This window comes from Filicampus tigris, chromosome 17, assembly GCF_054856515.1.
Source record: "Filicampus tigris isolate MCC_2025a chromosome 17, RoL_Ftig_1.0, whole genome shotgun sequence".
NCBI lineage: Eukaryota > Metazoa > Chordata > Actinopteri > Syngnathiformes > Syngnathidae > Filicampus > Filicampus tigris.
The window spans coordinates 11262637-11287334 of record NC_141233.1 but is presented as its reverse complement, the minus strand read 5'-3'; the positions used below and the strand labels follow the sequence as shown (position 1 = coordinate 11287334).

The window sequence follows — 24698 nt, the reverse complement described above, 5'->3', positions numbered from 1 at the left end:
ACTATGCGCTTTTACACTGAAATGTCCGTCTTTGGCAGGTCACGAGTCACTTCCGCTTATTGCAACGATCTTGTCATTGTGTGCACATCGGCATCACATTAGGTGTCACCGACCTTTTTGAAATTTTACTTATTAATGTAAAGGGCTTGTACACAAATAAAACTGCTCAAATTACCTTTTATTATATATACGTCTATGGGCCGAGACCTGTCATCCAAGTGATTTCTCAGTAATTATCAAAAGGCTTACCAGGCAAGGTAGAAAAACAATTTAAATTGATCATTATCAGTACGCAACAATTGATTTCAATAAATCTGTTTCCAAATGATCACTTCTAAAATTTTCATAGGAAATCACAATGTCCTGTCACCGTTAAGCTATATTTAGAAGAGACCCAAAGGCTACTCATGTGGTCCTTTGGGGATATTTGGTGCCTAAAGTGGTACCGTGACGGTGTCCGCTGTTAGAAAATGCCTTAATATAAACATTGAAATTCAAGACAATCCACCGTGTCTAAATCTGGTCAGAAATGCCTTTAAACATCAGAAATGTTCACAAAATCAATACACACTTCAATATATGAATTAAAAAATATTTTAATACTTGATGTTCACATAAATCAAAAACATTTGCAGACAATTGCATTAGTGTAATATGGAACATAGATTTTGTAAGTATGCTGTCATCTTTTCAACAATGAATTATCTGACAGAGGTCATGTGTGTCTAAAGCTGTGTCAAGAGTGCTGGATGCAAAATGTTCAGGAAAAAATTGAATTTTACAGCCCAACCATACATGAGCCAAAATGGTCCACTTAATAAACATGGAGATAAAACTCATCTGTGTAAAATATATTTAGAAAGTCACTTTTAAATGTTATAGGGTTTTTGACACACTATTAATGTAGGCGAAAGATTTATTGAAGCTGTGAATGCGTTGAGTAAAACCTATCCTGCAGCTGTGTAAACTGCAAACCAAGAAATATGAATATAAAATTACATAGTTTCTTTGCACAGATGGTAAACAGTAGACACACATTTAACTGTGTTGTGTACTCAAACAATTGCACTATTGGACTGGTCTAAACCAAACTAAAATAATGTGATATTTCTCTCATCTATTTTGGTCAATCAGAATTTGACAATAACATAGTAATTTATTATATAGATCATGGTCTGTTTTGTTCAGATTTTCCCTTGTGTCTTAATAACATGACAATTCCTCATCAAATTACCCCTATGAGCAATAATTATAGCACACCCTTTACCTTTTTTTTTTTTTTTTTTTTAAGCCACAAGTTACTCAACTCTGTTTTGAGGGGCCAGTCCTGTCTCATGCAAATGAGACTACCCACAGAGAGTATGGTTTTTGTTACTTGTCCAACCAGAAGGGGACCTTAGTGGTTGTGACTAGGTGACCGGCTATTAACTTAACTTGGAGCGCTATATGTAAATTCCGCATTATTTGTCACAGTCTGGCAAAATTCAGAACAGCTTGCTCAAATACGCAATTGTCATTAGGCAGATCCCAACAGATTTACTTGGTTGTGCAATTTTACACTAAATGGGTGTTAAAATATTTCAAGAGACCCAACTATTTATGTCAGTAAAAAGTCAATTTACACAAGGTTATTTATTTTCATGCTTCCTTAACAGTGAGAATTATGTATCTATGTTAACAAAGAAAACAGAGGTGATGATGGCGGCACAAAATTGTTGTAAAATCACAGCTATTTATGTTGCAAGTTAGCATGACGGCACCAAATAATGTCGTCAAGCTGTACTACTGTGTAGTAAGTGGGTGGTGAAAATGTGACAAGAACTAAAGTTAAATTTTAGTTCAGTTGTAAAATGTTAATTAAAACAAAAATATAAATACTGAGCCAATTAGTGTCGGGTAGGACCCCTTTTGCTACCAAGAACCATTTCAGTTGTCATTAAGTCCTTTTATGGTCATGCAAAATTTTTGATTATGATCAAAATATATATTTTTGTTATTATTATAATATATGCTGAGCACTTGTGGCTGTTTCTTTGTAGCAGGCATTCGGGGTTTTATCCGTTTTTAGAATTCAAGGTTGGATATCTAAAACAAACAGTTTCATTGTTAACTTATTCCATCCCAATGACATTTATATTTCATTTCACAGAGGGTCTGAAAAAGTCTGGTACTGAATGGGTTAAAACAACCCCTCCAACAACCGAACATGGCTGGGTTGGGACAAAGATCGAGGGAACCTGAGAAAGAAATATGTGAGAAGTGGAATGCTACAACCTTGACAGCCATTTTATCTGAAAAAAAATACATAAATGGTCACTGCAGATTTTCTTTAGTACATAGAGTAGCACGAGGTCGTCATATGCATTAAACGCATTTGGCCACCTCCCTGCCAGTTTGTGCAACCCCCAAGACCCACATCAGACTGGTCAAGACGTCCTCCACATAAAACATCTCTTAGCAAAAGATTTTCTGATCATCAAAGCCCCTCCTGCCACAGACTTGACCCACGTCATCCAAGCTGAACATCGCCCCCTGGTGGAAGCATTATTTGGCTGGGCACAGAAACATAGCCTGGGTCCAGTTGGGGCGTAAAACCCTCAAAATTCTTGGAGGCCTGAGTGCCGAAAACATCCAGCAGCTGTCGGTTCATCAGGCCAAACCTACAAGGAAAAATATCGCCATACAAGTAGTATGGACAGGCATTAGCAATTTAACACAGAGATTATTATTAGTGCAGGGGCAGGCAAACCTCTTCACTCAAGGCTCATCGAATGTTTAAAACTTACAAATGCCTCAGGTCATTTATAAATGAGGTACAAATAAATGAATCTAAAGTTAAAATGTGTACGTAAAATACTTCACTTTAATAATTGAATAATTATAATTGAGTAATTGATCACTGTAAAATTGTATTCACAAGTAGTTTAACTATAATTCACCAATTACGTGATAAGTAAAAAAGTGCATTTTAATAAAATAATTCATGCTAATTTTAAAAATTATAATATATAATTTCATTATAATCAACGAATTAACACAAAAAAATGTTAAATTATTTTACTATTTTGTGTATTTTATGTGAAACATTATTTTAATACAACAGTATTTCACACTTGTTTATTAAGCAATTTATAATGAATATCATCACACTTAATGAAGTAGTTATTTAATAAAACATGACAATTTAATTGTATTTTTTTGACTAACCTTTTTATATTGTATTATTTGTGATAAATTAAATTATTTCAGATAAATGAAGACAATATATTAAAAAGCAATAAATGCATTTTAACTAACCAAGTTTAGAGAGAAAAAAACAGTTAAATTAATGCAAGCGATATTACAGGACGGACTCCTGATAACATAAATACTTAGTGAGCCAAAATAAAGGATGTAGCATACTTTGCCCACCATTTGTTATATCAATTCTCTCCCTTTGGATTAGCCACTTAAAAATGAAACAAATCCATCCTACCTGCCCTTAGTGAGACGCAGAAGAAACTTCCAGTAGGCAGGCCGAAGATTCTGCATCTCCATCACAGCCTAATATTAACGACAATTTCTCATCACATATTCACGTTAGGAGATCTACTTTGGTGTGTTATGTTTGTGTGTCACTCACAGCTTGAAAGCAGATGGCGGTGGATAAGGCGTAGAGATATGTGTCCGCTTGTGGGAAGTACGGGAAATGGCCGGACTCAATTCCCTTGAAGTACAAGGTCTGGGGGAGAGGGGAGGTTATCGCGTGTACTGTTACTGATGAACTCCACACAGATAAGATTGAGAGGAACAAACAAACATTGTGTCTGTATGTGCATACTAACAACACGGATGTCGTCTTCAAAGCTGTGCCACAAAAACCCGCATGCCACAAAAACCCGCATTCAAATGTAGCAAGGGAATCTAGGGATTATACTAAATTTTCCAATTAAAGTATAAACTAAATATTTTCATCAGAGTTATAATATTTTTTTAAACTGTCATTTTTTTAAATTCAGTTTGTTTGAAATCATTTTTGAGCAAATTTGTTCGTTTTAATTTGTTTTAATGCTTTGTTTTGGTTTAGTTCTTATTAGCCTTAATATTAAATTTTATTCAATGTATGAAGTACTTGTCAAGTACAAGATGGAAAAAGAAAGTGTAATGAAGTAAACTACAATCCTCAAACAACTGTTTGACCTTCCCTATTCTGTATGATTGTACAGCAATACATTTAAAATGAACCACGAAAGCTCATGTCTGATATGAATTGACTAAATGAAGGGGGAAAAAAAGGACATTTTCGCTAAAATTATAGCTCTTCTTTTTTTTTATATAAACAAGATGTAGTTTCAGTCAGTCATTTTTATTTTATTTCATTCACGAAGATGTTTTTCAAATTTCGTTTTAGGAAATCCATTTATCCTTATTTATAATAACCATGGTTCTCACTTCCCACAAATCCATACACAAATATGCCTCTTTTTACCTCCACCAGTTTAGAGAAGAGATACATAGATATCGACGTGCTCTTGTAGAAGAACATGGAGATTCCCGCCAAGAAGCCTAAGAAACATAAGCAATGTTACATAATGATTATCAAAATGCGATAAGTGTTGACTTACCGGCCACCAAAGCGTGGAGCTCGTCGTCAATATCCCGCAACCAACGAAGCAAGCAGCTTGCTCCCTGAATTGACCAGAAACTGACTTCAAAAAGAAGAAACACTGACCAGGAAATGGCCGACAATATAAAACAAAGACGTACCTTGTAGATGCTGACAAAAGAGCCCAAAAAGGCCCCGAGCTGGAAGTTGTCTTTGTTGTAGAAGAGGGAAGGGAGCCTTGAGGGTTTCGAGAAGAGGTACCGGAAAGCTGAGGGCACTTTAAGGCAGCACTGAATCAAGTAGCCGACGCTGAACATCCTCACAAAACCCTGAGCAGAAAGAATCCCCATAAATGAGTATTGAGAATTAGAGAACGTGAGCATCACATAAGCGCAGAGACTTACTTTGATGCAGTAGGAAATGCAGTTGTCATGATGATGTTTACAACATCTGTGTTTTGGACCTCGTTTGCATCTGGATAATTGCAAACATGAATATAATAAAATACATGAATATCAACAGTCACCTTACATGTGTGTATCTATAACTCTTAATATTACCCCTTGTCATTAAAAAAAAAATGTCAAACTCTAATCTGAATTCATCACACACAAAACTGACTTTAAATCCAAGGTGCTCCAGTGGGAGACAATTAAGTACGAGTTTTAGAGGATTCTCTCACATTGACTCGAGCAGTCTCCTGGTGAAGGTGAGCAAAGATTTGCTCCTCGAGTCGATCTGCATTGCTGCGGCGTGGGAAGGTTCCGAGGCGGCCAACGCTTCTCGAGGATTTGCGGCAACCTGCTCGGCCGGAACAGAGTGAGATGGGATCTCTTCCTTGCCGATGATAAATCTGAGGGTAGAATGTAAACAAGTATCACATTTCTGCACATCAGGCTGAATTAAAACAACAAAGTGAAGCAGAGTAACTTACTTTAATGCGGAGAATGCAAAGCCTTTAAGGCCGTCTTTACTCCTGCAGTATGATAAAAAACATAATTTTGTATAAATAATCATCTTACGCCACGAGAGCATGTGCCACTGACAAAATCTGACCTGAAGAGGAACATGTATAGGGATGCAGTTATGCAGAAGAGGAGCACCTAAAGAGGAAAAACGTACAACAGGTGGTCAGAACAACAGGGAATGAAAACTATCAGAAAACGGCTTTCCCAATCAAGTGACCAAAACTCATTTGTCTCTGACCTCGCCATGTTTGATAGGTCTGATGAGGCCCCGTGTTTCGGCCATGCGGAACAAGGTCTCTGTTGCCTGCAAAATAGGCAACACATACTCACTTACACATCACTACTAGTGTGTGCCTTTATTTCCGCTGTACAAAATGCACTGCATTATTCAAAGTAAACGCTCTGATTAAATATTTGAGGCAGTTTCACATTCACCAGCATTTGTTCATTTAAAGGCGTCTCACTTAAATAACCACCTTGTACTTTTTACAGATTAAGTATTAGAGTAAATATTGTCTTTTAAAAACTATTTCATTAACACATCAGTACTTACAAGATTTGTCATATATATTGTAAGAAGTCCTCTCCTGCACAAGGAGAATATGCCATCAAAGACAAAATTCGGGCAGAGTGAAGAAGCTGATGCCACAATTTGTGTAGTATTGACTGTGACAAAGTTAGAACAACGATCTCACCTGCTTTTACGCTCCAGGAGGATAGCGATATAGGAGGCGGGCAAGGCTGAGCCAAATCCAGCGGACCATGAATAAAACCCTCCCAGCAGTTTCCTGCAGTGGACATATTTGTATTATTGTGTGAATGGGACTGTAAAGGTTTACACAGCACTTCACAGCTTGGCCATTTTTAATGGATTTAGTGAAACAAGGTAGTCTCACCATGTGACTTTTTCACACATTGCTAAATTTAACCAACTCACCAAAGAAACCTTCAACACATAAACTGATCTTCAATGCCAGACCACAATGAGCATGTGTAAAGGGGAATGATAAAAAAAAAGTGACAGCTGCAGGAAGAAACTGACCTGAGAATGCAGAAGAAGAATATATAGAGACCTCCATTAGCAGTGAGGAAAGAGGTAGACTGTAAGATCTCAGGAAGAAGCCTTTTTAAGTAGTAATCCTTCTTCCTTCTCCTAAGAATAGCTGCTATCTGTTGGATGACAGAGAGAGAAAGAGAGAGAGAGAGACAGACAGAGTACTGTCAGTGTCAGCATTAAGCCACCGAGTGTACCGACCATTGCTCATATTCAGTACATGGTTTGTTCTCCAGAGTACAGGAGTGTTAATGTGTAAAAGAACCAGCCTGAGCTGGATTTGGGAAAAAACATTTTTCAATATATATTTTGCTTCAGATGTGAAGCCAGACTTGTTGAGCACCTCCACAATCCTTTGGCAACATAAACGTGGGTTAGCTGAGTTTTAGCCTGTCTTGAAACATTCTCACAACTCGTGTTTGCTAGCCCAACGTTAGCAGCATATGTGTGTGCGATGAATCGGCACAACTCACCACGTAAAGAGGGGCGTATATTTTGAAGGAGACCTCCAGCGCACCCCTCGTTATGTCCACTGTGGACTGCATACATGACGGGTTCCAAGTGTGACCGACTTCATAGCAGTTGTGCGTTATTTTGCTGAGGGCAGCCATGGATATCTTGCTTGCTAGCCAAGAAGTGACAGCCGGGAGGGGCGGACACGCGCCGACGTGCGCGCTCACGTTGCGCGGCCCCGCTTGCGTCAAGTCAAAGCGGCCAGAAAAGGCAACGCTTTCAAATTTACGCACTTTTTTTTTGCAGGATATGCTCCTGTTAGAACAAAAAAATGTTCGTGTGTCTACACAATATTTTACTCTTAATTTTTTTTAATTACTCAATTTATTATTTATATTGTTCTGTTAATCCTGTAATGTGATATCTCTGAAGTACTGTATATTATTATTATCATTAATCAAAAAATAAATAATTACAAATGCATAAATGGCATGTATTAATTGGACTCATATTCTACAACTCTCAACCCGAACACCCTCAGCCCCTCCCGACCCCAAATGAAAATCGTATTCAAATATATTTAATAAGAAAGTTTTTTAATGAAATAACTAAGGTAAAATAGAAATGTTACTTCACATTCAAATGCGTATGTATGATGAAAATTGTAATGTATGATGAAAATTGTAAATCCAATATACAGTAGGCATTCTTTACCAAGTCTTGGTAATAAGAATGGCAATAAAATGGATCCCGAGAACCCTAACCCCACCCAACCTAAGATTTCAGGAGGTTAAGTGGGTGCCATGGTGGTGCCACAAAAAATAATCAACTCCCCAGCCAAAAGGACTTGTGGTGAGCTCCAATCACTGGACAATTAGGATACATAGTACTAGTACAAAATCATTACCCAGAGTACTGAGTTATTACGTTTTACCAGGAGTTTATTATGCTCAATTTCTGCGTATGTAATGCACATAGGTAGTCAATAGATGTCAGCATCACATCTTCAGATACTACTGTATTACCTACTAGTTATAACATTAAGTGCACCTGCATAATGATATATCAACCTTTCCGTGTGGATAATTGCTCTAAGCTCTAATTGACAATGCTATCTAACATTTTGATTACCTTATTCGTCATGACAGGGTAAAATGTGATAAGCAGCTCCCATGATGCAAAATACAACCTCAATAATAAAAATTGTCATTGTGAATGTCATACTTTACATACATTCAACACACACAATTATATATATATTTTTTACAATAATTTTGGTGATTTTAAGCTTGCAGCTAACAAAAAACCCAAATCCGCCATCAAGAAAATATAATATATAAAAAATCAAAATGATTTTAATGATTTTAAACACATGAATTGTTACGGAATTCGACTTAACAGTTTACGAGTTTCATTTTTGTAGTTGAACTCCTGAAACAATCACTTTTTTACTTTAATTTACTGAAAAGCACACGCACATATGAGGAAAGGTTCTCATCCATCCCCATGTGGAAATTTGACAGCCAAATCACATATTCCCGTGACTCGTGACTGTGCACTTTCACATAATTGCAACCATTACATTAATTTCCCTGTAGGACACCATAATTATGACAAATCTGGTATAATTATCAAGTGAGGATTGCGTGTTTTTTTTATTTTTTATTTTTTTTAATGCATCATTCCACGGAGGCGGTCGCTGCTTGCCTGCCTCAATAGACTTACTGTTTTCATTCACACACACACACACACTCTCAAGTCCTCTGACCTGTTGCGTTCTGTTAGCGCGCTTCCGCACTGAAACGCGGCGTGGATTTTCGCCCCCTTTTGTTTCGCTTCGGGTGAACATCTCTGGGGTCCCCCGCGACCATGGAGCGGATTTTGACGGCATTATCTGGCTGTTTATTGTTTATCTTCTGTCTGGCCGCGGAGGGGACGCGGGGCCGAGAAAGGGTCTATTATGTGGCGGTCATCGAGGACTTGTGGGATTATGCGCCAAGTGGAAAAAACCTGCTGAACAATTTGGACGTCGCAAATGATGAGTGAGTGTATCACTGGTTTATTTTTATACAGTAAAAAGCCCAAACATATAGATTTTTTATGTTTGGAGCTGGAGGATGCACATTGAGGTCAGCAGTGACTCAGAAGAAAGTGTAACATGCAAAAGGGGTCAAAGACTGTCCATTTCACCTATTTTGCGACTAAATTTCTGTGTTATCATTGACTATATAAAAGACGCCTTCATAATATAAATTGATTTCGTGGGACACCTGCAGCCATAGTGTTCTTTCCCTTTTGGCTTAACCCTCATATAGATGTTGTCCTAGAAGTCCATTATATTACAACCCCCCACAAAAACGTTCAATACTTCACAAAAGCAAAAGTCTTTTTCAAACCGAAGTCATGAGTGATGCAATAAATAAAATAATGAGCTGACTGCAGCAGTATAATAGGTGGAAATGAAGCTGCCCAGACTTACCTACATGCCTGACCAGTTCCTTCTGCACCACTTAAGCGACCCATTAATCAAATGTATTTAGCTAACGCTTTTCAAATGTTACTGTCACCCGTCTAGTGGCACAACCCGTCACCAAAAAAATAAGTCTTTTCGAGGTGCAGCATTCATTTATTCAAGTGGATGATACAGTCCGGCATTATCACAGAGGATATATGGTAACGTCAAGTCAGAGAATAAGATAAAAAACTGTCTATTTAGCTCCTTTTGCTCGACTGCAGCTGATTCAGAAGACTGCTTGCGTGCCTTTTGACTGGCACAAAGAAACGAGATTGTTAAACCACTTTTACAGTCATTGCACTGCCTCCTAATTTGTTTGCACATTTATTTTTAAATTCTTTGGTTTTTAAATGCCACTGCGGTATCGTCCTACCCGACGGACTGCTCCGGCCTGACACCCCAGTATGCTCCCTCAGGTCAACAGTTTCTGTTAGTTGTTCCAAAGACAAAGAGAAAACAATCGGACAGTTGCTGACCCCAAATTGTGGAATGAGCTGCCTCTGCACCTTAGACAGGCTGGTTCACTTCCACTTTATAGCTTTTCTCTTTAAATGCAGTTCTTCACTTTGGCCTTTAACACAATTTGAGAATGGACACTTTTATTGTTGTTGTTTTTTTTTTGTTACACATGCCTGCATCATATATATTATACTTTGTTGTGTTTTAACCTCTCTGCTGTACAGAGAGACTGTCTGTACAGCAATTTTGTCAACAGCACGTTGTTTTAAAAGTGCTATAAAAATAAAGATGGATTGGATTTATGGGTGTAATGTCACTGTCACAGGAGTGGTCCCGCAAGTACTTCTTCTGTATTCATTACTACTTTACAGATTGGGAACTTTCCTGTCGCGTTTTTTGGTGCATGAAAAGATCAATCTAATCTTGGACATCTCTTTTTAGGTGTAATTTCTGTAAACGTTCTAATCCAGATTAAATTTGCACAGTTTGACCACTTTAGTCACAATAATATGATTTAAAGTCCACCATGTACTGAGGCTCAAAGGGATGAGCTTGGGACTGTCAAAACATCCTTCAAGGTCTGACCTGAAGCATACCAGAGGAGCATGATTGCATAATACTGGACTTTTCTGAGTTACTGGATCAGCCAAACAGTTTTTTTTTCTTCCCAGAAGCCAGTAATCACTGTGGTTTACATTTTTGGGCTGGTGTCATACTAAGCATTTTAGCATAGACTGTTTTGAACTTTTGAAACATTTTGCTTTCCTGTTTCAATTTCAACATTTTGGGTGTCTTGGAAAAGTTCTCTCCCCTTACTGAATCGAGTTGTCACCTATACACATAGTTCATTCAATTTGTTGTGTGTTAAAGAAACATTTGACCTGTGACTCATTTCTTGAGTCTCGGTTAGTCATCGACAATAAATGAAGATATATTATAGCCTTTTTAATCCATCATTTGGAGGACAAACATACTTAGCGTCAAAATTCTCTTATTCAATTTGGACCCTTCAAAAGGGCACTACATTACGTCATACATTTTTTTTTTGCAGCCATACAGACTAAAGTGGATTTTTATTTACTTGCTATTTCTATTTCAGTAAGATTACTGTGTACCCATTTTTTTTACCAGTTACCATGATTATGTTTTTGTATGGCACTCATTGTATTTTTCCTGCCGTGACATTTCATCCAAAGAGAAAATGTATTTATTGCCGTACTACGTATACAGTAGTTAGTATGGACAGGCAGATTGCCTATGTTGGTATTTTTGTTTTCCCAAAGTGTTACTTTTGATTGAATGGGAAAATGTCTTTTCCTGATTTTATCAAAAACATAATCCTTAAATGCAAATTCAATTCTTCTGAGCTCCTTTTATGCGGTAATTTCTTCACAAGGGTACGCTGTGTTCTTCTGGGGCTATTTTAAGTGTTAGTGGTTCACATAGGTGACTTTTGCCGGATCCATTTGAGAACATACAGCGATTTACTTGAAATATCACTTCATATGTGATCCGTTTCAGGCATGCATCGATCTTTCTGGTGAGAGGACCTCAGCGTATTGGCAGTGTTTATAAGAAGGCCATGTTCCGACAGTACACCGATGCCACATACAGCCAACAAGCCCCCCGGCCCACCTGGTTGGGCTTCCTGGGGCCCATCCTGCGAGCTGAGATCGACGACGTCATCGTGGTCCACCTGAAGAACATGGCATCCAGGAACTACTCCATGCATCCCCATGGAGTTTTCTATGAGAAGAACATGGAAGGTAGATTTTAAAGAATACATTTTATGACCGCACGCGCGCACGGTACATCAATAGTAGTGACTTATAAGTGCCTTTCAATGTCAACGCATCTAGTGTGAGATTAAACAGCTGGCAGGGCTGAAAATGTGTCCGTAAGCAAGCACTTACCTTTTATTAAACCACATGGTAACTGTTTTAAATTGTGAAAAATCTTAAATTACATTTGTGACTGGCAGAACAGATGCTCATTCATAGTAAAAAAAAAACCACAGCAATCTATAGCTTGATGCTCGGTTTTGTAGCTAGGACATCTTCCCTGGACAATAATGCTCAAGTATTTTTGAATCCTTTGTTATGCAACAGGTCCCCATCCCCCACTATTCAGAAGAGAGAAGGTCACTGCCTTTGGGATACCTCTTGGGAAACTGGAAGTAGAAATATATTTACCCAGAAAAGAATAAGACAAGTAACAGTATATACAAAAGCGACTTTCTTGCTTTGAGTTCTTGATAAGGCATGCCAAAGTCTTAGTCTTTTTTTTTGTTGCAATAGATCCTTGATAAGGGGTTTGAGGAAATGAGGAAAAAGAGGAAGACGCGTTGCTTTGTTGCCTCACTTGAAGAAATACTGATTAAACCAGCAAATTCTGAGGAAAAACAGTGTCAAGTACACTGTGGCATACTTAGATGCAGACAGATCACATAAATCATTCCATTTAGGACGGCACTATATAAACCTAGGAAGCACACATAATATACACAGTAAATTTTAAATGTAAACTGAAACTGTCTTTTTTTTTTTCACCTTCCAGGAGCGCTTTATCCAGATGGGACATCTGGCCACCTCAAGAAGGATGACTCTGTACCACCAGGGGAAACCTACACTTACCGCTGGGAGGTCAGACCCGAATTTGCCCCTACTGATGACGACGCCAACTGCTTGACCTGGGTGTACCACTCTCACTTGGAAGCCCCCCGGGATATAACCTCTGGACTTATAGGGGCGCTGCTTACGTGCAAAAAAGGTATGGAGGCATGTGCTTACATGTAATGACCTAGGGTACTGATTGCAGTGCTGAGCAACGTGCCAGCGTCACTATTAATGCTCGGTTGTTAAAAGTGAACAAAATGTGGGCATTTGGTTTTGTTTTGTTTGATTATCCAACTGTCGAGTACCAACCAGCGTAACGGCATCAGACATAACAGAATATGGATCACCTGTTTTCTGAAACTGAGCCGTGATTGGCTGTTGTCTCAGCCCTGAGTGACTGTGATGTCATTTTCAGTCGACAGCAAGTGACAAAATGTCCATCCCGTGAGTTGGAGAAAAACAGGTGGATTTTGCTGCTTAAGTCCATCCATCCATCCATTATCTATACCGTTTGTCCTCACAAAGGTCGCGGGCGTGCTGGAGCCTATCCCAGCTGTCATCGGGCAGCAGGCAGGGGACACCCCGAACTGGTTGGCAGCCAATCGCAGGGCACACAGAGACAAACAAACATCCGCACTCACAATCACACCTATGGGCAATTTAGAGTACCCAATCAGCTTACCATGCATATTTTTGGAATGCGGGAGGAAACCGGAGTACCCGGAGAAAACCCACGCAGGCACGGGGAGAACATGCAAGCTCCACACAGGAAGGCCAGAGCCGGGATCTAACCCACGACCTCTGAACTGTGAGGCGGACGTGCTAACCAGTCGACCACCGTGCCGCCGCTGCTTAAGTCATATTCCACAAATACAATATTAATTTAGAATGCCGTGTTTAGACTAGTGGGGTTGCATACAACACATTGTTAAGAAAAATTTGGGGTTGATTTCCATTTTAAGTAGCATGAGGTGAGCATATGCGCCTCTGAAAGGTTTGAGGTTCGAATCCCGGCTTTGACCTTTCTGTGTGTTTGTATGTTCTTCTATTGCTTGCATCCTGCCACATTCTAACAACATTCGGGTAAGGTTAGGTGAAGACTCTAAATCGCCCACAGGTGGAACAGTGGTTGTTGTCTGGCAACCAGTCCATGGCGTACCCCGCCTCCCTGCTGTTATAATGTTATAGTGCTTCAGCTTACCCTCTTGTGTGCTTTTTACTGATGTTTTGGCATGTGTGCATGCGGTTTGTTTGATGTGTTCAGTAAATACATAGTTATCGGATATGGGTTCCAAAAAAATCAAATATGAGCGCATATTAAAATGGGGCACTTAGATTGACCTGCAGTGTAAATGGAGCCTAGGACAGCATCTCACCTTTCGCTCCTCAGGAATCCTAAAAGAGAGTAGTGAAGAGGGCATAGCTCGCAATGACGTGGCCCAGGATGTCTTCCTGATGTTTAACGTCGTGGATGAGAACCTGAGTTGGTACCTCGAGGACAACATTCAGAGATGTATCGATCCAGCTGGGGTTGACCGTGAAGACGAAGACTTTGTGGAGTCAAACCTGATGCACGGTAATAGATTTTCTTAAACTAATGTAACATGTTTGTTTCAGTCAACTCCTTCCCACTAACCTCCCTTTGTCCCCTTGTGTAATAGCCATTAATGGGTACATGTTTGGTAACCTGCCCGGAATCGAGCTATGCCAGCACCGTGCAGTGTCTTGGCATTTGTTTGGCATGGGTAACGAGGTGGATATTCACTCTGCCTTTTTCCATGGAAATACCTTACTGGACCGCGGCCACCGAACCGACGTGCTCAGCCTTTTCCCAGCCACTTTTGCTACAGCTGAGATGGTCCCGACAGCAGGGGGCAAGTGGCTGCTGACCTGCCAAGTTAATGACCACCTGCAGGGTAGGGCGCTTGATCTTGAACCCGACTCCCCATCTGTTCCTGTACTGTAAACATGAGAAACTTGCACAGTAAGGCTGGACAAATTAATTCCAACAGGGAAGTGATTAAGATCTATATACAGTAAATATACTAAAACCAAGGAAATCTGATTCTTTTGTATTATATCAGATTCTCCATAACAATTTATTTTATTCATGACATGAGGAAAGGTGAATGTATTTTGTTTTTAATACCACAGTATATAAATCAACCATTTTAGTTTAGAGATTAAAGTGAGCTCAAACAAGAAAACAATAAATGTGAACATTTTGACTGTCAGCTCAGTGTTGAGCCTCCATGTCATCCCAAGCGTGTGTCAACTGTTTCTTTCCTATTTCAGCTGGGATGCAGGCTTTTTATCAAGTGAAGTCATGCAGCAATGAGAGCAGCTCCACAGAGATGAGTGGTATTGTAAGGAATTACTACGTGGCAGCAGAGAAAACGCTGTGGAGCTATGCTCCCTTGGAAACAGATCTGATCCAAAATGTTACCCTCACTGATGCCGACAGGTATTACCGGTAGTCCCGTATAGAAGGGGACAGCCTATTCACCCTTTATAGGACACAGACTGAAAAATGTAATTACAAAGTTCGAGTAGATTGATTACAGTCAACTACATAGTTTTACTTTTGGGTTCTTATATTTTGTTTTGTTAATGTAAATGAATATCATTTTATTGAAGAAAATTGCGCTTACAGTAGCATCCCTTTAACTATTTACTATATATTATCTTTCTTTATCATGTATCTGATCTTTATTTTTGTACAAAATCCAGCTACATTTCCACACATGCCTTTTTTCCAGTTCATCAGAGACATTTTTTGGTAAAGATGGCGGTCGGATCGGCGGTACCTACATTAAGGTGATATACAAAGAGTACACAGATGATACCTTCAGCGCGGAAAAATTACAGAGTTCTGATTCTCTCCACTTAGGAATCTTAGGTGAGGCTTATCAGTTGCTAAAAAAAGGCTCAATTTAAATAACCCTAACCCCTCCTCACATGTTGCCTTCCAATTGCATAATCCTGTCACCCTCCAATGCGCCGTATATTTTTTAAGGTCCCGTCTTGAGAGCGGAGGAAGGAGATACCCTCAGAGTGACCTTCCTGAATCGGGCTGATCGAAACTACAGCATTCATCCTCATGGTCTGCACTATGAAAAACGCTTTCAAGGAAGCAGCTATAATGATGGTGAGTAAACGGTGGGAAATAAAAATAAGATACGCTGTGGTACAGGTGTGACAGCTGCAGTTCTTTCTGTGCATAAGGTGTTGACAAACCTGGTGCCCACGTCGCCCCGGGGGAGACTTTCACCTACACCTGGCAGGTGCTGGAAGGTCCGTCATCCTCTGACTCTCCCTGCATCCCTTACTTGTACTACTCCGCAACGGCGCCTGTTGAGGACACCAACTCAGGCTTAGTGGGACCTCTCCTCGTGTGCACCAGAGGAACGTTGGGGGAAAATGGAACTCAGGTCACTAATCATGAAAAAAAATGACATTTGCAGTTTGAAATGCAGCAGAATTGCAACATACTGAAAAGATTGATCTTGTATTGGGTTTTATTATACTGTGAAAGGCATACCTAATGCCTTGACCTCTATTCTCATTATTGACAGAATGGTGTGGACAAGGAGTTTTTTCTTCTGTTTTCTGTCATGGACGAAAACCTGAGTTGGTATTTGAACGAGAACATTGACAGATTTGGCACCAATGAGACAAATGTAGATGATGAAGACTTCCAGGAGAGCAACAAAATGCATGGTGAGCAGTTCATAATTGTGTACAGATGCCACAAGATAGTCAACCCAGGCGTATTTTTTTCAAGAATATGTTCTATGCACGCCCGCTAATTGAATCAAGGCATTCCGATAAATATTGCGTTTGTGGAATATGTAATTGTGTGTTTCCCTGTATTTCAACAGCCATAAATGGGTTCATGTATGGGAACCTTCCTGGACTAGACATGTGCGCCGGAGACAAAGTCATGTGGTACACCTTTGGTTTGGGCACCGAGGTGGACATCCACGGTGTTTATTTTGAGGGGAACACCTTCAAGAAGCAGGGCACCACGAGGGACACCCTCAACCTCTTCCCTCACACTACAACTACGGTGGAGATGCAACCACACACTCCTGGTCAGTCTCACAAACATTTACATGCACAACACCACATCCTGTTTTTTGAATGAATGTACAGTGTAAAGCGCTTTGAGTACCCAAGGTAGAATAGCGCTATATAAGTGACAGCCCATTTACCATCTTGATCCAGCTCACTTAACACTAATGAGGACAGATGAGCGAAAGTGGATTGAGTGATTTTCATTGGACAGCGTCAGGTGGTCTTCCCCAAACTGTTTCCACCAAGTCAGAAGCATAGAAAAGAATCAAATATTCCCAGATACCAACTGTGTTTCCTTTGCTTCTCCTTCAGACACTTACGAAGTGAGCTGCAGAGTAACAGACCACTACTCAGGTGGCATGAAGCAGCAGTACAGGGTAACCTCCTGCCCAGGCCGCAAAGTGAAGAGCACACACACAGCACCGACCAAAATTGTTCAGTATTTTATCGCCGCTGAAGAAATAGAGTGGGACTACTCACCCAGCAGAGAGTGGGAGCTGGAGAAACACCACAGCACATCAGAGGACAGGTATGTGAGTCTGAGATTTCGAATAAAATATAGCATACTCCTGGTTATTAACTGAGAAAAAAAATATATATTTTTTTTGCAGTCCAGGCAATATATTTGTGGGGCGAGGGAAGAACCGAATTGGCTCACGCTACCAGAAGGTCGTGTATAGAGAATACACTGATGAAACCTTCACAGTTGAGAAGAAAAGGAATGCCAGTCAAGAACACTTGGGAATTTTGGGTGAGATTTTGATTCATTATAATCAATCACGTCCAATACACGCATCTCACCTGAAACGGAATGCAGTGGTGTAAGTAAGGTCATCCAGCGAATAATTCATTTTCTGTTGAGGCTAGAATCAGAGTGGGTGAGACAGCGCCCGCGTTAAAAGGAATACAATATGCCTTGAACAGTGTTATGGAGTTTTCTAACTTGCTCAAGTGTACCTCTGTAATCTCTCCGGTAGCAAGTTGCAAGTTTCGTATTCGTATTCCCGTGATCTGTCTGGAGCCTCAGAAGTATCCCGAGCTAAATCCACCACACTTCAAGTCTTGATACACTGACACCTGCTATTTTAATCAGCAAAGCTAGAATACATCTAAGTTGGCATTTTCTTTTTCCGATGTAGGTCCAATCATCAAAGCCGAGGTGGGAGAACAGATTGTTGTCATGTTCAAAAATAAAGCAAGGCATCCATTTAGCATAACTGCACATGGCGTTGAATCCTTTGGCCCTTCTCTCGCAGTCCTGTCTGGTAAGAGTGCGAAAAAAAAAAAAGACTACAGAATGTATTTATCTTGCGATTGGTCATTGACGGTTGTCAATTTCCTGTTATCAGGTTATTTGACAATGGTGTCCTGGAATGTACCTGAAAGGTCCGGACCAGGGGACTCGGATCCTAACTGCATTTCCTACGCCTACTACTCTGACGTCAACTTCATCAAGGTACACGTTGTCTACATTCAGTAAAAGTCACGTGGAAGTACACAGTTTACAGTGTGTCATAAGAACGTGTTAATCATCAACTTACCTGTCATGTGGAAGTCGAATTGGGACATATGGTCCAAAAAGTTGGGAGACAGCTCTTGACTCAACCCCTTAATTTCCCTGGAACCTTAACTCAAAGACCTTTGGAATGAACTAGAACAAAGATTGTGAGCCAACATCAGTGCCCTTTGACCTAACAAATGTTTTTCTGCGTGAATTGACACGCATTCCCAAAGACCCGCTCTAAAAGTCATGTAGAAAGCCTTCCCTGTAAAGTGGATTCTGTTAAAGGCCTTAAAATGGCTGGATGTTTCCGATTTCTGTAGATGGAATGTCCAAGCGTGCCAGTACTATTGTCCATAAATGGAAGTTAAATACAACACACGAGACATGTTGTGGGAAAGTTAATGATGAAGCATTTGTGCATGTTCAGGATGTATACAGTGGTCTTCTGGGGCCGCTGGTGGTCTGCAGGCCCGGGACTCTGAGGGGTGAGGGGCCCGACCGACAGAGGCTCGACATAGAGAAGGAGTTTGCTCTGTTTTTCATGGTGCACGATGAGAACCAGTCCCACTATTTGAAAGAGAACATCAGAACATACCTCGGCGAGGACCCTGACACCTTTGCACCGGATGAAGAATTTGAGGAGAGCAACAAGATGCACGGTAAGACATGCAGAGAGGACCAGTGAAAGAAGCAAACTTTGAAGAATTTTAGAACACAGATCTCACATATTAACACAGGGGTGGGGAGCATTCATTTAAAAATATGAAGTGTGTCAGACAGCTTCCAGGTCTGGTGAGGCAAAAGATATATTTCAAGGCGGCAAACGATGAGTTGTTCCTATCAATGTGGGCCAGAAAATCAAGCAGTACGTCTACAAAAAAATCCTGTGGTGTTCATTACGTTCGTGAGAAGAGTTGAGCGTTGCGGTTGGACAACTTGTCCTGGAATTATTTAAAAGGGGAAAACGTGTTTGTAGTTTGGATTTCAATTATATAATTTGGGGCATCAGTACCGTAATTGTTCTGACACTTTCAGTACATTTGTTAATACGCAGCACAGTATACATGTAATTAGCATGTCTGCCTTATAGTTCTGGCTTAGAGTTTCTGCCGTTCTATTTGGAATTTGGAAAACAATGCAAGCCAGGGGAGAACATGCAAACTCCACACATGGAGGCCCAAATTTAAATCCTCAGCCTCAGAATTGTGAGGCAGATTTGTAAATCGCTCATCCGCCGAACGAACTGCATAGGTTTGAAATGGTGTAAATGTGTGTATTGTAGGAATTAATGGCAAACTGTACGGCAACCTCCATGGACTGGTGATGACCCAGGGACAAAAGGTTGACTGGTATTTACTGGGCATGGGCAACGAAGTGGACATGCACACTGTACACTTCCATGCTGAGACTTTTACTTACAAGGTGAGCTTTAACCACACGCACATGCACAAAAATCCATCGCATAAATTGTCTTTGTTTTCTTCATATTCATTGTTTCACACAAGATCGATACAGTGTACAGTAAATACGCTTGTTTGTGTCAGACTGACCGCGTCCACCGCGCAGACGTTTTTGACCTCTTTCCCGGGACGTTTCAAACGGTGGAGATGGTGGCAGGAAACCCGGGAACATGGCTGCTCCACTGTCATGTGACTGATCATATCCACGCAGGCATGGAGACCACCTTCACCATCAATGGTAAGTTAGTATCGCGTGTTTGTCTTATACCGTGCACAGCAGCTACGCACTGTGCACGAGTATAGTGAATACATACCATAAAGGATTGCTTTCACTATTTCACATTTGCTCTTTTTCAGAATCAGAGATCAAGTCACATGGTAAGATGTTATGATCGATCTCACAGACAAATGATCTTGCCTCACTGTTTAATAAGGCAGTCAATAAGATTGGCACCAAATGGGCTGCAGACCTTTACCAACTGTTACTGTAAATAAAGTGAGGAGAAACCCCAGAATCAGGCCATTTTGTTTTATTCAGGAGCAGAAAGAACATATCTTCCGCAAACAGAAAAAAGGGAGAACAAATGTGCATAACAAGAGTGAAAAAAATTGAATGACGGTGTTAGCATGCTACTTGCTGGTTCTCAAAATCCATCCATCCATTATCCAAACCGCTTATCCTCACAAGGATCGCGGGCGTGCTGGAGCCTATCCCAGCTGTCTATGAATTGGTTACCAGCAAATCACAGGGCACACAAAGAAAGACACACAACCATTCACACTCACACCGAGGGACAAATTAGAGTGTTTAATTAACCTACCGTGCATGTTTTTGAAACGTGGGAGGAAACCGGAGCACCTGGAGAAAACCCACACAGGAACAGGGAGAACATGCTAACTCCACATAGGAAAGCCGGGGCCGGATTCTAACCCACAACCTCTAACCAGTCGACCACCGTGCCGCCCTGGTTCACAAAAGATTACATTATTTAGAATGTTCATTATGATTTAAATAAAAACCTTTTTCTTCAAATAAAGTGTAAAAATTGTTTGTTAATTTGTCTCTCGATTTGTTAGTTAATAGACTAATTCTTGGTTAAAAAAATATGGTAAGAGTTGAATAAAATAATAACTAATTATTAATTTATTTAAAAAAAATATGACATGAACCTCACTCATAAATATTGTGTGCGCACAAAACGGGGGCCTGAAGGACGCCTGAACTTCCTGTACAAAGTTTGTGACCCATCAAAATAAACTCACGGGAGAAAGTAAACACCTGAAAATGCTGACACATACGTACACGCATTTAGGGGACAGGGGAATTTAGTGCCGCAGTTGGTGAGGCGCTGAATTCAATCCAGATTGTATAATGACGAATATCAACTTCTTGATATCTTCTTCATCACTTTTCAGTATCAAATGACAAGATTACATCCAGATTTTACACTGATTACCATTTGACATTTTGCCTGTACTGTTGCTTACCGTTTTACTGTTGCGGCCTTTGTATATATACATCACTGTTTCACAATACTTTATTAGATTGACATGTAAACAACTTTTTCCGTTGCTGTAATGTGTCTAACCTGCTGCAGCTCCTGCTTCTGAAGGTGCCAGGCAGATGTTGTTTCTCTCCCTCACATTTGGACTTTTGGCAGTAGCTGGGATGCACTGACGGAATGTGGGAACTGTCAAAATACACTGGAAAAACGGGGCAAAATCACACTTGAATATTTGTTTACTTAACGTCGTGCCTTAATGCAAATGTCAATCGAGTCCAAATTCTAGTTCTAGTGTGTGTAATACTACTACGGAACTATTTTATACAGTATGTATAGAACTTAGAAGCTTTCTATGTTGTGTCATGTTGCACTATTTTCATTTACTCATCTGGGTTAGCTAAGCGCAGCTGCACCAAATATTTTGATATGAATGTAATTGTACAATAAAAATGTTTTTGTCAAAGTTGAGGTGAGTTGTGTTTGAGTACAGTGTTGTGCACACTTGTTACGTCACGTGATAGTATGGCCTACTTCCACAGGGTGGCGCTGCTTGTTATACTGACAGTTGATGCTGTTGTGTAGCATTTAGCCAATATAGGGTTTCATTTTAAGATGTGCTTTTCATTGGTTTGGAATTTCTATTTTATCAAAAACTAAAAAAAATCTGTTTATAAAGATCTCTACACTTTTTACTTTATGCATACTTTATACTGTATCTAAAAAATAAACCACTCCAAAAAATGGAAATTTTGGTATTTAATGACTTTCCGTCATTTGCAGGGAGAGCGGCCGAGCCCTGTCGCAAACCCTAAATAGGTTTGCAATTACGTATAGATGCCACAAGGTTGCGCAAAAGTACTTAAAACTAAGAGCGTCATAAAGTATCAACATCTAGCATGTCCACAATCATGAACTCATGTTAAATAAATGACTGCATTTAGAAGTAACATTATACAACACAGAGAAATCACCTCCACATGAGGCATATCAATAGTAGCATACTTGCTTAAAGTGAAAGTCAACGCAAACAATTTTTTTTCAAGAATATGTTCTATGCAAGCCCACTAATTGAAACAGGGCATTCTGATAAATATTGGGTTTGTGGAATAAGTGTTAATCCACTCGTTTTTAGCCATATCCGGGGGCGGCCATTTTGTCTTTGTTTTTCTGTCGACTGAAAATGACATAACAACTGCTCACAACGATCAATCAGATTCAGAAAACAGGTCAGCCGTGATTGGATCAGCGTTGTGAGCAGTTGTGATATCATTTTCAGTCGACAGAAGACAAAATGCCCGCCCCCAGAGATGGCTAAAAACTAGTGCATTTTGCTGCTTAACTTATATTCCGCAAACGCAAAATTAATCAGAATGCCGTGTTTCAACTCGTGGGCCTGCTCGGAACATATTCTTGAAAAAAATATGTTGCGGTTGACTTCCAGTTCAAATAACAAACTTGCACAAATTGATATGACGCATGGGCAAACAAATATGCACACAAATAGCACGTTACAGAAATTATATTGCCAATATCACCTTTTGGTATTTACACACCATGATACCTGTTATTCAATACCAGCAATTTGTAATATCAAAGTAGACTTACACCAGTATTAGTAGCTGCATTGTAAGGGAAGTAGAGACAAACTTTCAGTTTTATTTATGACTGTGCACGAGGTGCATTCCAAGACCTCCAACAAAACAGATGCAGATGAAAAAGTGCTATCAATGAATTAAACTTAATTTACACACAGCGTCAAAGATAAATTGAATTGCTTTGACCTGGGCTCAATGTCTGACAAAAAATCCTACCTGCAGCCTTTTCGTTAGCACCCCCCCCCCCCAAAAAAAAAAACTACTGCTCAATTAAAATGTTTAAATACGTACCTATTGATTTGTTTGTAGTAAATACAGACGAGCCCAGATAGAAACTCACAGTCTACAAAGTAATTAAGCAATGTCTGACTGATCAAATCTGAATGGTTTGAGACATCAGATGATGATCACTGTAACTTTACATGATTACATAACACTAAGTGTGATTGACCACTCAGCGACTCATTTCCATGTTGTCAACAGGTCAATGCTTCCAGTAGTTTCAATGTTAAAACACCCCCCGCACACACACACACACACCCACACACATTACAGTCTGTCAGTAGACATACAAGTCAACACACAAAATCTTGACAAGATGAAGTATCTCAAGTTAATAAAATACACTTGTTCTTTTTATGCTAAGATATTTCTTCTTACCACGCTCACTTAAAATTATTAATGATATCTTATAACATGTTATTTAGGTTTTACTACTGGTTAGAGTAGGTTTAGCTTAATATATATATACCATAATTCTACTTCTGTAGGTATAGTGTAAATACACCAGTTGTAGTATTAGTATTTTCTAGGCTATTTGTTTGAAGAAATGTTGCCCAGTCAAAACTGGCAGATCATTTTACTTAAATTCCCCATTTCCATTTCATGTCTACTATTTTTTTAAGATCAATTGTTGCAGTGTAAATAGGGCAAACAATCAATTCCTCGTTTCAGTGCAGTATCGGTATAGATCCATAGTCTGAAGAAGGAAAAAGAACACGCATCCTCATCTATAAGAATCTATTATGTGATAAACTACAATTAGTCTGACTTGAATCATAATGTCCTAATCTTTCTCAGATTAAAAAACAAAACAAAACAAAAAAACAATGTCATCATTTGTTTGATTTTCAGACAACAAAAACAAAGTACTTGTTGTGTCGCAAACGTCAGTATCAATAGAAATATATAGACCTGCAGTTGTTTTGTCGAGAGTTGTTTTGCACAGATAAAGACGTCAGTCAGCCGCTTGTCCATAGAGGGCGCCCTACAACGGCCTTTTACAGAATATATAAAGACACCCTTTGTAAATGTGGCTTTTTGACACACGAGTGGTGGTGCATTCAATCCAAAGAGGTAAGACTTATGTTTGTATTATGGAATGATTATGGAAAATTTTAAAAGGATGTATTTGCGCTTTAGACCATTTTAGAATCGCTCTCTTTCTTAAATAAATGACACCGAAACCTTAACTGTGATTAACCCCTTGTTACTAGTAATTTTCTATACAATAGAATGGTTTGGTCTACAGTAATTTGTTTGTCTGCTGTTCTCTTTATGTTTTGAATGCACAAGATAACAGTAATTGCAGCGCTGCGGTTGAATGGGCCCCTGAGGACATTTAGGCAGGGAGGCAGGGGGGCTAGTGACTGAGAGGCCCTGAGGTGATGGAGTCCAGTTTGGACCAGTTTCCCCTCTTTTATTCCCAGAAAACAACAGAAACTAATTCAGTTATTATGACGAGGTCCAGCAAAGTGGTCTAAATGAATAATTTTCCATTAGTCATTAGTTTACTGAATATTAATAATCAGTACTTGTTTGGTGAAAAACTACAGTAAGCATTCTTGATAGATGACGTTAGAATGCTTCACACACATGCAGCACATTCAGTTATCTTGGGCAGGGTTC

General features: G+C 39.7%; 2 protein-coding genes across 3 annotated transcripts; one reads left to right on the top strand and one right to left on the bottom strand.

Annotated features, from left to right (window-relative positions):
- Positions 1 to 576: 576 nt before the first annotated feature.
- On the bottom strand, positions 577 to 7304 carry tmem135 (transmembrane protein 135). Its single transcript, XM_086013227.1, has 15 exons — positions 7081 to 7304; positions 6596 to 6723; positions 6249 to 6341; positions 6107 to 6140; positions 5792 to 5857; positions 5642 to 5688; positions 5520 to 5561; positions 5268 to 5438; positions 4990 to 5059; positions 4747 to 4914; positions 4605 to 4668; positions 4469 to 4545; positions 3623 to 3721; positions 3476 to 3543; positions 577 to 2660 (listed from the first exon to the last, which is right to left on the bottom strand). The coding sequence occupies exons 1-15, from the start codon at positions 7216 to 7218 to the stop codon at positions 2510 to 2512; spliced, it is 1416 nt and encodes a 471-aa protein (XP_085869353.1). The 5' UTR covers positions 7219 to 7304; the 3' UTR covers positions 577 to 2509.
- Positions 7305 to 8795: 1491 nt separating this feature from the next.
- hephl1b (hephaestin-like 1b) lies at positions 8796 to 21658 on the top strand. 2 transcript variants are annotated; one of them, XM_086057424.1, is made up of 20 exons: positions 8796 to 9102; positions 11556 to 11800; positions 12591 to 12803; positions 14040 to 14225; positions 14311 to 14565; positions 14945 to 15113; positions 15409 to 15548; positions 15666 to 15797; positions 15875 to 16080; positions 16225 to 16369; positions 16531 to 16743; positions 17039 to 17255; positions 17338 to 17477; positions 17866 to 17991; positions 18076 to 18182; positions 18658 to 18889; positions 19513 to 19652; positions 19775 to 19928; positions 20048 to 20068; positions 21289 to 21658. In XM_086057424.1, the coding sequence occupies exons 1-20, from the start codon at positions 8930 to 8932 to the stop codon at positions 21366 to 21368; spliced, it is 3294 nt and encodes a 1097-aa protein (XP_085913550.1). In that variant the 5' UTR covers positions 8796 to 8929; the 3' UTR covers positions 21369 to 21658. The 2 variants fall into 2 exon arrangements, with proteins under 2 accessions (XP_085913550.1, XP_085913549.1); XM_086057423.1 differs by having other exon boundaries at positions 17866 to 18182.
- Positions 21659 to 24698: the final 3040 nt, after the last annotated feature.